General features: G+C 40.6%; 1 protein-coding gene across 4 annotated transcripts in view; it reads right to left on the bottom strand.

Moving 5' to 3' along the window:
• Window positions 1-13793, bottom strand: part of NKAIN2 (sodium/potassium transporting ATPase interacting 2) — a 780527-nt gene that overhangs the window by 379403 nt on the left and 387331 nt on the right. For 2 of the 4 annotated variants that reach the window (XM_073337205.1, XM_073337204.1), the window contains one exon: window positions 11671-11822. The exons of the other annotated variants lie outside the window; for them this stretch is intronic. In XM_073337205.1, coding sequence (XP_073193306.1) covers window positions 11671-11808 — 138 coding nt within the window. In that variant the 5' untranslated portion in view covers window positions 11809-11822. The remainder of the gene's footprint in view (window positions 1-11670; window positions 11823-13793) is intronic. 4 annotated transcript variants of the gene reach the window in all.

The following is a 13793-nucleotide window of genomic DNA, read 5'->3' as shown; positions in this document are numbered from 1 at the left end:
ATTGACACAAGCTGTATAAAAAAAATCCTTAAAAGGTCACCCACAGTTGTACTCTGATTCAGTCATGTCAACATAAAAAAATTGTAATACATACAGGTGAACAGCTAAGAAGAGAAAAACAAAACAGAAATTATAATTATTCAGCAGGTAAACCCCCAACCACAAAAGAGCATTTTGTAGAAAACTGTTTTTGATTACATTTAATATGAGGCTATCATTTTCCCATTTTAAGTGATTTATTGTAAAAATCAATTGGTTGATGGATATGCTATTTATGGTCTGGGATGAGAGATGAAGCTGGGTGGGGGTGAAGAACAGCAAGCGACGGAACACGAGATGAGATGGCTAGAACAGGTATGATAATGCATTTCTCAAAGCTAAGATCATAATTTTCTACACTAAATGGGATAACTGATGACAAGTGAAAAAATGTGAACTACTGGGGATCAATGTTGGAAACGACACTCTAAGTAGCATTCAATACTAGTTGCAAGTCCATTATTAAGAGATCTATAAGCAGCTTAGAAACTGAAATTTGGGTTTAGAAGTTGTAACAGATCCAGACAGGCTCCCCCTGCTGGCTGTTCATCAGACAGCTGTGAGGAGATCCAACTGCTGGATCCACTGGTGTTTTAAACTTCAAACAGATTCTTAACATCTAGTCACTGACCCAGTCTTGGGGTCCCTAGGCATATTTTGGGGTTCAGGCCCTCTGTCTAGTACCCCATAATGACAGCAGCAACCACATAGTCTCCTGCACAACCCCTGGAACCAGTGCTGACTTGTCAGACACTCCTATAGCTTAAACACATCCTCTCCCAGAACTCCATGGCTTATCTCTTCGGGTAGGTGTAGCATATAAAAGGCAATTTGCACAGAATTCTTACACATTACTCTATTTAAAAAAAAATCACATGAGAAATAGACAGATCTGCACAAAAATAATAAACTCTACATGCATTTGCCTGCCTCGGTTTCCTCAACAGTCCAGGATATTCTCTGGGCTAGGGTCAATGTCCTTTGGATTCACACAGAGTCCTTCTGCTCCAGTGCATACTTTATGCTCTGAAATATGGAGCCTTCTCCATCAATCAGCTTGCTCTGACATAGGCCAGTCATAACCAAACTTCCACTGTGTCTCGCCTCAAGCTCCCCATGTGGCTCTGAGTCTGCTTATATTCACCCCTACCAATACCCGGGCTTCTTTGTTTGGAGTCTAGTAACTTTCCAATCTCCTTCCTCCCCCCTCCCTTCAGACAGGAGGAGGAAGTTACCTTTCCTGAGGTCAAGCAATCCCCATTTAGCATATCTATTGCCCATACAAAGCACCCAGTCATTAAAATTAAGTATTCCCCATTGCCCTCAGTTTGATGTGTAACCCTGTTAGTAATAGTGGATACACATCAACAAAGGGTCTTTGGGCTGAGGTCAACTTCATAACACCAACCGGGATTCATAAGTTATACAGACAGATCCCTAAATCATCACAAAAAGTATAATCTGGAAACCAATCACTGGTCAAGATAGAAGTTAATATAAGTTAAACTACTGTAGGTACTTGTAATAGGGTCAGCACCCACCTCTCACAAGTGCCCTGTTTTCTCTGGCCAATATACCTGCAATCACCGCCTTTTTCGGGGGCAGCATCCGCCTCTCATGGAGAGCCCCCTTTGGTTGGCTGAGTGTGAGCCTGCTTTTGGTTTTAGTTCTTACACCGAGGTGGCACCCCCTCTTGGCTGACGGGTCTCTTGGCAGATCTTCAGCAACTCAGCCCTCCGGTCAACCCACATACACTGTCCCCACTTCCAGGGTTTATAGTCCAAGTTCTTATCATGGTCCTGGTATGGGGCCGTAGCACTTAGGCTTCTTCCAGAGGCACTGCCCTCTTCAACCAACCAGCCCAGGCCCATCTCGGTACCCGCAGCTGGTGGTGTTTCAGCAGGCTCCCTGGGCTCATCTTCAACCCCACGAGCGGGACCCATCTTGGTACCCTCACTGGCCTGGACAGGTTCTGTGCTCAGTCCCCCAGGCTTTAGCCTGCCTGCACTGACCTGCCACTTGTCCTGCTGCAATTCCCGCCAGCTAGGCACCCAGTCTTCATTCCTCAAACTCCACATAGCAATTGAACTTCACTGCTCTGCTGCTTTTTTATATAGGGCCCTTTTGGCCCCGGATTGGCTGCTCCATCGGCCCCTCGGATTGGCTGCTCCTCTCAGTCACTCTAGGCTGCCTGGAGGAATTCTCTCTACTCCACTCTGGGGCAGAGTGATGCAGGGCCTCTGCACCTAGTCTCCCCTGCCACAGTACTGTCATCAAAATAGTAGTATCTCATCAAGTTGGGAGTCCAGAGAGATCATATAATCCCTCAAAAACAGGACTCAAGAAGAAGCTGTTGAAATTCGTAAGTAGGGCCTTAAACTTAAGAAATTTCTTACAAGACATCTGATATATATACACACATTGAAATTGGTCATGTACCATGAATAAAATAAATGTTAGCTTAGTTTCTTATATATAGAGGATCATTAGGGACCATAACAAATACAGCTGAAATATCTATGTATATGAATAGCAAGACCTAAACCAGGCCTGCAACAAAATATTATTATGGGCTTAAACAAGGGTCTTTCTTAGTCCTATGACCTTATGTACAGCATGAATGGAAAATCAGACACATTTATGTTGAGAAACACTCAGAATGACACCACCTTTTCCCAGCATTTTTGAGAAAAATAGCAGATTGTAGAAAGGATGATAGCTCAACAAATTATAAGGAGGTAGGAAAGGTTAACTGAGTGAGGAAATAAACAGCTGACACTTTAAATGGAATGGGAATATATCCATATGTCAAGATAATATTTGATGATATTAATAATGAAAGGAGCAGTAGCTTTCACACATTGACAAGAGAGCTAAGTTAAGTTTTGCCTCAACGAGCCCAGATTGCCACACAAATTCAGAGTACAGCTGAGCCAGACAGATTTGTCACTGCACCCAGAAGTGCCACACCAGAGAGACTGTGATGGCAGTTTTAATGCAAGCAATTGTACTGTCTGATACCTTTGATTAGAAAGGGGATGAGGTTTTTTTTTAGGGGCCTGAGTTATTCAAAATTATATACATACATATTATATATAAAAACTTAGCAGGTCTTTTTTTATACTCTGCCCTATAATGCAAAAACAAGGAGACATTCTATGAAATTAGGAGCAAGGAAGTTAGAATCTCTAAAAGGAGTTACTCCTCTTTGCAGTGTGGAGATCAGCTCTGCAGGAGGTCCACCAGGAAAATACTGTTAGGTTTTTAAAACAGCTGGCTAATTTTGTGACCATTAAAAGCATTTGTTGCTATGCAAGACAAAATTCATGCTTACATTAAATTGAAACTCATGCTTCAGGGTGAGTTGGAGGAGTCAAGGAGGACACCACTGCATCCCAGTATACTGATGTGTCACATACAAAAAACTGTGTTAAAAGAAAGTTAAGGTAGCAAAGACATGGACCTAAAAGTGAGAAAATGTCAATAACTCTCCAGTTTTTAGTGACACAATCACATACTATACTATATGCTGCTCAATGAATGGATAGCTATTCACTGTCTCTTTATTGTCATCATTCAATGTGGCCCCAATCATTTATGTATTGAATACAGAATAATTAATTCTCTCATGGGCTTTTCTACAGTGCTCATCACTGTAGTATCTGAAAGCTCCATAAATATTAATGAATTTATCTTTACAACACCTTGGTAATGTAAGGGGATTTATCAGATCTTGTTCTAGGCCCTGCAAGACTGTTTTTCAATGGTCAGCACTTTGCAACACTTAATAGTTTGCAAACTCCTCTGCCAGCCTACAGCTCATTTGTAAAACAGAAAAAAAAAAGAAAAAGAAAACACAAAATTGATTTAAGAGAAAAATATTAAAGAAAAATAAAGGGAGAAAGTAAAATTATACAAGAGGTTAAATAAATTTTTAAAAGGCCAGATACATAAACTAGAAGAGGTCATTGAATGATATGGTAGTACCTTTAAGAGCTAGAAAGGTTAATTTATTGACAGAAAAGAAAGTCAAGGATAAAATTTAGATGTCTGTGTTTCACAAAGACATATGGGGACAGATGCCAGAAACAGAAAATTCCAAAAGGAAAAAGAAGAAAAACTATAGGACATCAGTGTCTGGCCAGAACTGGTCAGCAAAAAATTAGAAAGTCTAAAAGTTAAGAAAACTTCAAGTCCAGATAGATTTCTATCAAAGAACACTAATGAAACGGCAAGAGAGATACAGGGTGGTATTTCTGTAGAAAAGTGATGTAATGTGAATTTTGAAATGGACATATGGAAACTACAGAAAAACTGTAGCTTTGTTGCATAAGGTAGGTTCTAGGAGTAGAAAAACATTAACTAGTGATAGGATGGGACAGAATTGGAAAGCTTGACTTTAGGAGTATCAGCACTCACCTTAGTCCTTAAGCAAATGCTCACTTTTCTAGCCAGGTTAGGGATTCAGTTGAGCCATGTATCTGGAGATGTTGCTGTTGGGGCCAGGAGCTTAGACCTCTCCCCTAAGTACATTCACTTGGTCCTCATCTGTCCCATACTTGCTGGGGAGATGATCCTACTTTTGTTCTGGAGTGCAACACAATGAGCAACACCAAGCATCCCCTTTTGGCCAGGGATACATCTGCAGTGCCCTGCCTCTATTTTCCCCTTCTTCAGGGCTCCTTAAGCAAAACTCCACATGGTCATAGTCAGCCAGTCACAGCCCATTCAAAAAGTAACCACAAAAACAAATCTTCCACCCAGCCTTAAGCTGGACACAGCCCCTTATTCCCAAGGTACTATCCCTTCCTACTGCCTTAGCAGCCAGAGAAGATGCAAGGCCTTGCCTTCCTTTCCCAAAAAGGGAAAGCTTTCAGCTGGGTCTTCTTACCCAGTCCAACTCCTCTCCCTGCAACTTCACTCTGTCCTCACTGAACTCCCTCTGACATTTTATAGCCCAGGTGCAGCCCAACCCCCTTAACTGGCTCAGCTAGGAGCACCTGCTCTGGCAAAGGGGTGGTGCTGCACTTATTTCAATCACTGGGAGCTAGCAGCGCCCCTGTGATGGGCAGGGCAGTGGTGTGTGCTGGTACCTTTGGCCACCTCAGACCCCCAGGGTGCCATTGGACTGCCTTGGAATTATGTGGCTCCCAGACTTTAAGTTGGAACTTATAATAGGAAACTCCTCCCTAGACCTGGGCACGTTTAGTCTGGCACCAATTTTGCGACCACAAGTATGTTGGGAAGGGAAAGGTAGAGTAGAAGATGAAACTATGGCAGTGCTTGCTGAGGAACCCACAGCTGCAGATGCTGCAAAGTAGGATGGCCAGCCTGCCTCCCTGTCTACCCTGCTGCTGCTGTTCTGGATGCCCCAAGGGCTGTGAATGATATATAAGTACTGCCACTAAGAAGTAAGGGATGCATTGGTTCAGCATTAGCTGCCCAACAAGGTGTGATAGGGGGACATCCAAGTTACTTACTGGCCTCCTCTACAGTGGGAATCAAGTGCAGACTGCAGATGTGGACCTCTAACTGCAGCTGGGGGGGGTCTCTCTAGCACTAGTCCTAAGAACTGGTTTGGTTTAGTGAGGGCTCTAGTCTCCATGTCTTGCACAGCTTCAGGCTCCTTCATAGTTACACCTTTCCCTGAGTGTGGAGTGGGGGCCAGGGACTCTGGCCATCCTGATGAGCTTCCTAGCTGGTGATTTAAAGGGATGAGATCACACTCCGACCTTATGGTTTCTATTATATCTTTCACCATTGAAATCTAGACTAGAAATCCCCTGTTGTATGGTTCTTGGGGTGCTATCCACCCATGTTGAGTTAATAGCTACTTAATAAAGAAGCAGTCTCTGCATTTAACCTTTAGGTATCCTTGTTCAGATCAATTAGGGAAGTAATCAAACAATTAACATGATAAACAAATGGAAATAATTTGCTTAGATTTTAGGAACCAGCTTCTTGCCTTTAATATGGCACTGTAACACCCGAGAGGCATTCTACAGCCCAGGTTAGTAGCAGGAAAGGTACTTGAGGGAATCTAGAGCTACATCTTTCCCCCTGCATGGATAAACCTGCAAGAAGTGAGTGTCTGAGTGCCATTGACTGGAACATTTACAGTTGTGCCTCGTGGTTAGAGGCCAGATGCCAGAATCAAAGTCAGGAATTGGAGCCAAGGGTCAGAACGAGGTTTTGTGGATTGAGGCACAGCAGGAGCTGGGCTGGTAAAAAGCAGGTGCAGGGGCTATCACAGGGGAAACGCTTTGAGCAGCCACTGAACTGTTGTGGCTGGGCTTAAGAGCTGGCCTGTTGACACTTCCAACCAATCCATCAGTACAGCCAATTAGGCAGCCTATGACAAGCCAGCTACACATGTTAGGTTGTCCAGACACTGGCTCCACTGCAGGTCACGATTCCAGACAATGAGGATCCTCCAGAGTGAATCTCCAGCTAAATTCTCCCCCTTGAAGGGAAGGGACCATGGATGTCTGAGCTGTAGGTTAGGTCCCATGATGCATCACTCTTGCAGTCCTATGTTGCCACTGGCTTCCCTGCAGAATCCCTTCCCAATAAACTTGACCGTAGATATCCATAATTTTAGAGGAAAATGTGTTGCATAAGGTAGCTGCTCTCCAACTCCCTCCTGTATGCCCCTTGAAATGGCACCTATCTCCAACCACGTGGAATTAGCATGGAGGTTCAGACTCATATGGAGTCAAAGAAAGGGGCATAATATGGCACACATTAGCATTGTTCCCCACTTTCATGAATGTACGGGCCCTTTACACTATTAGTCTGACTCCTTCACTCCCCTTCATGTTGTGGGGCAAAAAGAAAGCACAGGGACCCTAATGTGGATATATAAAATACAAAATGTTACTGTGCTAAAAGCATGGGACACAGAGACGTCATTAACAGGATGCTACAAGAGTAACAATTGTAATATTTTTTTTTACTTTACAGAGAATCCCAAAAATTAGAAGAAAAAAATGTAGTGATTAGTCAGTCCATTTCTCTGCTGCAGCAAGATTATCACCTAAATAACTGTTTTATCTAGTGTGACAAAGCTCTGTCCTTGCCTCCGTGGGTCCTGCGTTTCCTGGCGGATTTCGCTAGCCTCAGAGGCTCACTGTCACCCTCCATGTAACCCTTCTCTCTCTGGAGACAGTCTACTGAGCCATTTTCATCATAAGCCAGCGAGGGAGGTGAGGAGAAGTTATCCTTCCTTGCACAGTCTCTGTTGTCTCCCAGTCTCAGTGATTAATCAGGGGGCAAAGGTGTGGGGGGGGAGCCCAGGCCCACCCTCTACTCCGGGCTCCAGCCCAGGGACCCTAATAGTATCAGCTATGGTAGCTGACCTTTTAGAAACAAGACATGTACAATTCCCTGGGCTACTTGCCCCACAGCAGCCCTCACTTCCTCAAGCTCCACTTCACCTCACGGCCTCCTTCCTTGTGCCTGATATGGTGTGTACTACTCAGTCTCTCCAACAGCACAACTTCCTCCCACAGGTCCTGACATGCACACCCACCTGACTGACTGGGAGGCTTTTAACTAGTTTCAGCCAGCCCCGATTGGCTTCAGGTGTCCCAATCAACCTAGCATTCTCCCTGCCTTGTGGAACATTCTTAATTGGCCCCAGGTGTCTAATTGACCTAGAGCAGCTGCCATTTCACTTATCCTGGTACCAGGGATTTGTTTAGCCTGGAGCTAATATATCTATCTCCCACTACTTTTCTATAGCCATCTGGCCTTGCCCCGTCACACTAGGCAAATTCCAATATATCCCAAGGGCGGGGGGGTGTCTGCCAGTTTTCTTGGAAGACTCATGCAAACTGCCTCATTATTAAGACATACTTCTTAATCTGGTAATGACCAGAAAGGCCACCACATTAGTTAACACTACAAAACATGGGAGGGTTTTCAGTAGGGAGAGCTAGTTCAATAATCTTCACATCTGAAACAATGCCAACAACAACCAGATCTTCCGCAACATTTTTAGAACACAGATGACTCTGAGACCAGCCAACTATCATCTCATGTACTTGAAATTCACCCCTCATAAAAGCCCACCTGCCAAAGTGCTTAAGATGCAACTACCCTCTCACTGACAAAGGCCATCCTTATGGTAGCACAAGCACTAAGAGAAACAACAACATTTAAAAGGACTGAACAAAGATGACTCTGTCATAGCCAATACAATTCTGAAAACTTCAATTCAGAGCTTAAAAGTCCTAGATAAAGCAAAGAAAAATCCCATGATGCAGATAGAGAGGTAACGAGCATAGAACAACGTGGTGATTTGATCCCCATGTAGTCCATTCATGCTCCTATCCACCTCCCAAAGCCAGTAGAGACTGGGAGAGCTGCAGAGTCAGCAAATAAGGCTCCACTGGAGAAGTCTTTTGTTTAACTCAAGAAGCCCTAGAAGGCCAATGTTCTGAGGTATGTTTAGCCCACCCTGCCTGGAAGAGGTGCCACCACAATGCAGTACTAATAAACCAAAAGTGTACACAAAGCGTAGTGAGAGAACCACGGGCTAAAAACTATGGAGGGTTTACATACAATTTACAAGACTGTGTTAGCTGCATTATGAAAAGCAGAGTACACTTTTAGTTTTAATGCTAAGTTTTACCTTAGAGTTAAGAAAAGGGGGGGAAAACATCTATTTTTTCCCTGCGATCGTTATTTCATCAGTGCAAATCCTACTGCATCAACGTGTTTCCTCCTGCTCTAAGCTATTTGAAAATAAAAGTTATCCAAACCTCGTCAGATTTCAGATCCTCTCTTATTTATAGGGATATCTTTGTAAGAAATCAGTTCCTCACAAAATCAGGTATTGAAAAGGGTACAAATAAACATAGCACGTGTAGTCATCCCAGCCCAACATCGTTGGAAGATCCAGTAAACTGGAATACAAAACCTACCGCCACTTCTGTCCAAGAGCTGAGGCTTTACAACAGAAGTCGTGTCTTTGATTGTGTTTTCAGACATACTACAGAAATAGTTTCTAGTCTAGTCTAGTTCTAGCCCGCTTCTGCTGTGCTCCAAGAATACCTTTACATATGTCAGTTGCTTCTGGCATAATAAGAGTTTCCCCAGTAGCATAAGATTTTCTGCCTTGTGTTGCTATCCTGAGACAAATCAGATAAGCAGCCTTCAATGCTTTCACTGGCATTGTAACCTACTACTTTTCCCATAAATTATATCTACTTATTTTCTTCTTGCAATTTCCTTTTGAAAAAAATATACATTTATAGCCTTATCTTTCAACTCCTGTCACTTTGTGGCCAACTGTCTGGGAGGCTTTGATGGCTTTATTGATCCATTTGTAAGCACAGGAGTCAGAAAAGGTGGTGTATGATTTTTCTACAGATCTCACAAATTTGAATCACCAAATTAGTATTGCTTTGTCATAGCTCCTGACAGAAAGTTTAAAGCTTTCTCTGCAGAAGGGCTCAAAAGTCCTCCTGGTCTGGGTTTCTTTCTGAAGAACATTACAATCTGTTCATTGTTACTTCAATTCCAGCTGGAACAACTGTTGCACACTTCCAAAAGATAACTCAAGGCAAAGAATTTCAAGACACGGTGTCCTTTCTAGCCTGAAAGTACAATATGCAGACCAAAACCCAGACCTCTTGTTCAGTGCATTTATTTTCTCAAAGAATCTTAGTAATTATAGACAGACTTGAGGAGTTATTCCATCTCCGTGTGAGTGCTGGACTGTTTCCAACCAGAGTCTTCAAAATAGCTGGTCAAAATAGCTGAATTTTTTAATGAATTTTTTTTTATAGTCAGAAGATGAGGATTTGTCTCATCCAGAACTTCCTGAAGGAACATGTCAGTTTGACAAATTTTTCATTTTGGAAAAGTTTGAGAAAACATTTTAATAATATTGAAATGTTCCATTTTGACAATTTCAGAATGAAATGTTTTAATTTTGCAGTTTGGAATGACTTCTCATTGGGAAACGTATGTTATTTTACATTAAAAATGAGAAAAAATATTTTGAATGTATTGAATCAAAACATTTTGATGGATCTAAAATGAATTTTTTTTTTTTTTAAATTTCAGTTCACCAAAAATTTTGAGACTTTGGCTTTTCAGCCCAATTCAGGATAGGACAAAATTTAAAAAATTTTTTTGAGGGATTGAAAAATCCATTTATGGACCTGTACTTGTCTCCATCCATTGCTTTGTCCACACACTTAGCTTCTTCCTTTGCAGTTTGAACTACTGTCTTGAAGAATTCACTTCTTGTTATAGTACTATGTACAGGTGACCTTCTATGAGCAACTTAGCTGATTTTAGATCTAGCTTACTCTGTATCCTATGATGGCAGTGCCTACTTTCACAGCAGAAACTCTGCTGCTTCTGCTTTTCACAACCTAGCCAGCCAGCCACTTTTCTATCTTTTATTTTTCTCTCTTTATTTTTCTCTGTGGCACACAAATGTGTTAATAATTAATTCTGCCACACATTTCAACTATTATTTTTAAATAAAACCAGAGACATAACATTAGAATATTAAATGGTTTCTCTATAAAAGTTCCCATTTATTAATGGTCTGTTCAAGAAGTTGCCGTTGAACAATATAATTCCTTATGAATATGATTATACTGTGTGTGAGCGTACCACATTATTTCTGGATGTGACTATGATGGCATTTAAGAAGCTCCAGCTGAAATCAAGTGTGACATCCCACATGCTAAGTGAGAAGGCAATGGAAAAATCAACCTGGTGCTGCAGACTTTTAATAGTCTTGCCACTGAATTCCAGATTAAACTCTAAATCTTGGTCTTGAAACTATGATCTTCAAAGCATTCAGTGGACTGGGCCTGAGATATTTTAAGAGCCACCATGACCAGGACCTTACTGCATCAAGTGCAGTTAACAGGAATAATGGAACAGTCATCAACAATGGCTTTCTTGGCAGCCAGTCTTGGCTATGCTATGGAGTACCTTGGCCCAATGACAAAATAATCACACTTTAAGGACCGAGGCCTCAGTTCAGCAAAGTACAGAAGCACATGCTTATTCAGCAAAAATACTTAAATGCATGCTAAACTTTAAGCATGAATTTAAATATCATTGAAATCAATGGAATTTAAGAACACATGCCTAAATACTAGCTGCTTTGCTGAACAGAATGGACCTAGTGAAGAACAATCTCTTTGCTATGTTCACCCCACAAAAACAATCACCTAGGGAAGGAAAAGTGAAGAGAAGATTGCTCCATTAAATCCACTATGGACTTAACTGAAATTGCCTAGCAAATCTGAACTACCTGTGCTGTGCTTAGATGTTATAGTGATAGGGCTACAAAAGCTCCCTCTAAAATATGTATAGAACAAGAAGAAGGAAAAAAATAGAAAAAAAGTACAACTGCTAATACAATAAATGATATTGGAAGAAAGAGGACAAAGAAAGATGTTACTATTTTCTCAGTGTACTTTCAGATTTTAATTACTTAAATATTTGTTGAGCACTATGACATCACAGTAATGAGTGCTGTAAAATACGTACTTTGATTAGATTAGATGTGGCAGATGAGCCAAAGATTGAAATACTTGGTCATGGAGAATTTACATACATAAATATTGTGCATAGAGACTAAAACTATTCTCTCACCTGTGGGCCAGAGTTGAGGTACATTGGCAGGAGGGTATGGCGGAGCCTGCAGTACTGATGATTAGGGTAAGTTGGTAGCTGATCAGTGGATAAATACATGACTTTATTTTCTAATGCCATCAAGCTGCCATCTCTCATGAGGATTAAATTTACTTGAAATAAACAGCAAACAGAGTAACCTATTAGTTTTACACCTGAAACGTCAGAATTTGAAGAAGCAATTAATCAGGTGTTGGATAAGCAAGTGCTAACTATATCTGACATCCTCTAATCCTATACATCACATATAATTCCTTTTAGTACTGCTTATTTTCAGGCTTTGATGCATTTGGTTTTTTTTTGTTGTTTTTTTAACTTCTCTACTGTGGAAAAATGCATCCTGCTGTAACAGGTTAACTAACATTATGTTTGACTGGGCAGTCTCAGATTCTCAGCTGGTGTATTTCAGCATAGTTCCAGTAAAGACAATAGAGTTAATGTAGATTTACACCAGCTGAGAATTGCAGACAAGGACTGTTGTATTTAAAATCATAATGCCAGGTACTCAGGGGTAACCGTATGTGATGGCTGCATATGACATTGTTTGAAAGTTTGTCTAAACAGCAAGTTACTGCATGATAAGTCAAGGTATGAATCTACGGACTACCAGTTTGCTATTACTAGTAGTAAGCCAAATGGCACTTTGGGACTTTCAGTGTACTGTATCAGAACTCATATCGGATGTTAATGTGTGGCAAGCTGTTGTGCTGTTGATTCACACCCTGGTGTTTAATAGTAACTTGCTGTATAGACAAGCCTCAGGAACTCATGTGGTATCTAATTTTTCATATTTTTGGAAAGGGAAACAAATTGGTAAAAAAGTGTTTCTAGGGCTGATTTTGGATAATAAGTCAACTTTTCCTTGCTGAGGATTTCCCAATAACTTTCCAATCTATGCACTGTTATCTGGGAGATATGTCAGTTTTCAGGATTCTGCCAACAAAGATATGAAAGTCTGCAATTTTCCAAATGGTGTTTGCAGGTGATAGTACTCAAAAATGTACAGACAAAACTGCATTTGTGCAGACCCCAAATTTTGAAAACAAGATCTTAATACTTTACAGTGATGGCAGTATCCCTATTTTACACTAAATGGGGATTGAAGACTTCATAAAAAAATTGAAAAGTTCATAAAATTTAATATCTCAAAATACACTCTAGTGCATAAGTTGTAGTATGGTGCACTGTATTGATTTTCTTCTTGTCTTTAAAATCACTGCAAAGCTATTTCCAATGCACTGAAGGCATCAGAATATGAAGGGAGATGTTGACTTGTTCTTCATTGATATTACTTTTGTTATGTGCTTTTTTAATTCAGTTGGGAAAAATGGTTTATATAACTGGTAACTCATAAGATCTGTGTTTGTAAAAATTAAGGTTCTACTCTAATAAACATCTTACATTGTTTAAAGACATCTGTTTGGATATATTATAAAAAAAAGTTAGGATCTAAACCCACACACAATTGAGCTTTTATTTTATGTTTTCATTTGAAACAAGTTTTTAGAATGTATTAGGAAAACGAGAGAAGAGGTGAATGCAATGGAGAGCTACAATATTTTTGGGGTAGAGCTGGCCAAGACATCTATATTAAGTAGTTTATGGGACTATTTTCCTGTCTTTTTTCCTCATAAATTATCAACAAATAGCAAATAAATTTGAGAAAATTACTATTTGAAATTATGTGCAATAGTGAATAATGAAGACTTGCAGGTTGTGAATATATGAAATTAAATATTTGTACTGTTCTGGCTAGTTCCATAAATCATACTGGATTGTTTGTGTTCCTGGTGATATTGCTTATGTAACTAACAGACACAGTGAATTGTGAATATTACAATTGCATATACAATTTGAATTTACTTTTGGGAAATATTCAAGCATGCAAGATTAGAGTTTTTCTCCCCCCACACCTTACCCCACCTCTGAGCATTCATGCTTGTAAAGTTCATTTGTGCAAATACTCTCTGGAAGTGAACACAAAAGGAGCAAAGGAATGTTATTAAAATTTTGTATGACTATTTGCATATTTTTGTAAGGTTGTCCAGTTATATTTTTTGGTGGGTCTTCTTCAAAATGTTTTC

This window comes from Lepidochelys kempii, chromosome 3 (assembly GCF_965140265.1).
Source record: "Lepidochelys kempii isolate rLepKem1 chromosome 3, rLepKem1.hap2, whole genome shotgun sequence".
In the NCBI taxonomy this organism is placed as follows: domain Eukaryota; kingdom Metazoa; phylum Chordata; order Testudines; family Cheloniidae; genus Lepidochelys; species Lepidochelys kempii.
Note: the sequence above shows the minus strand (reverse complement) of the source record. Positions and strands in the feature narration are given on the sequence as shown.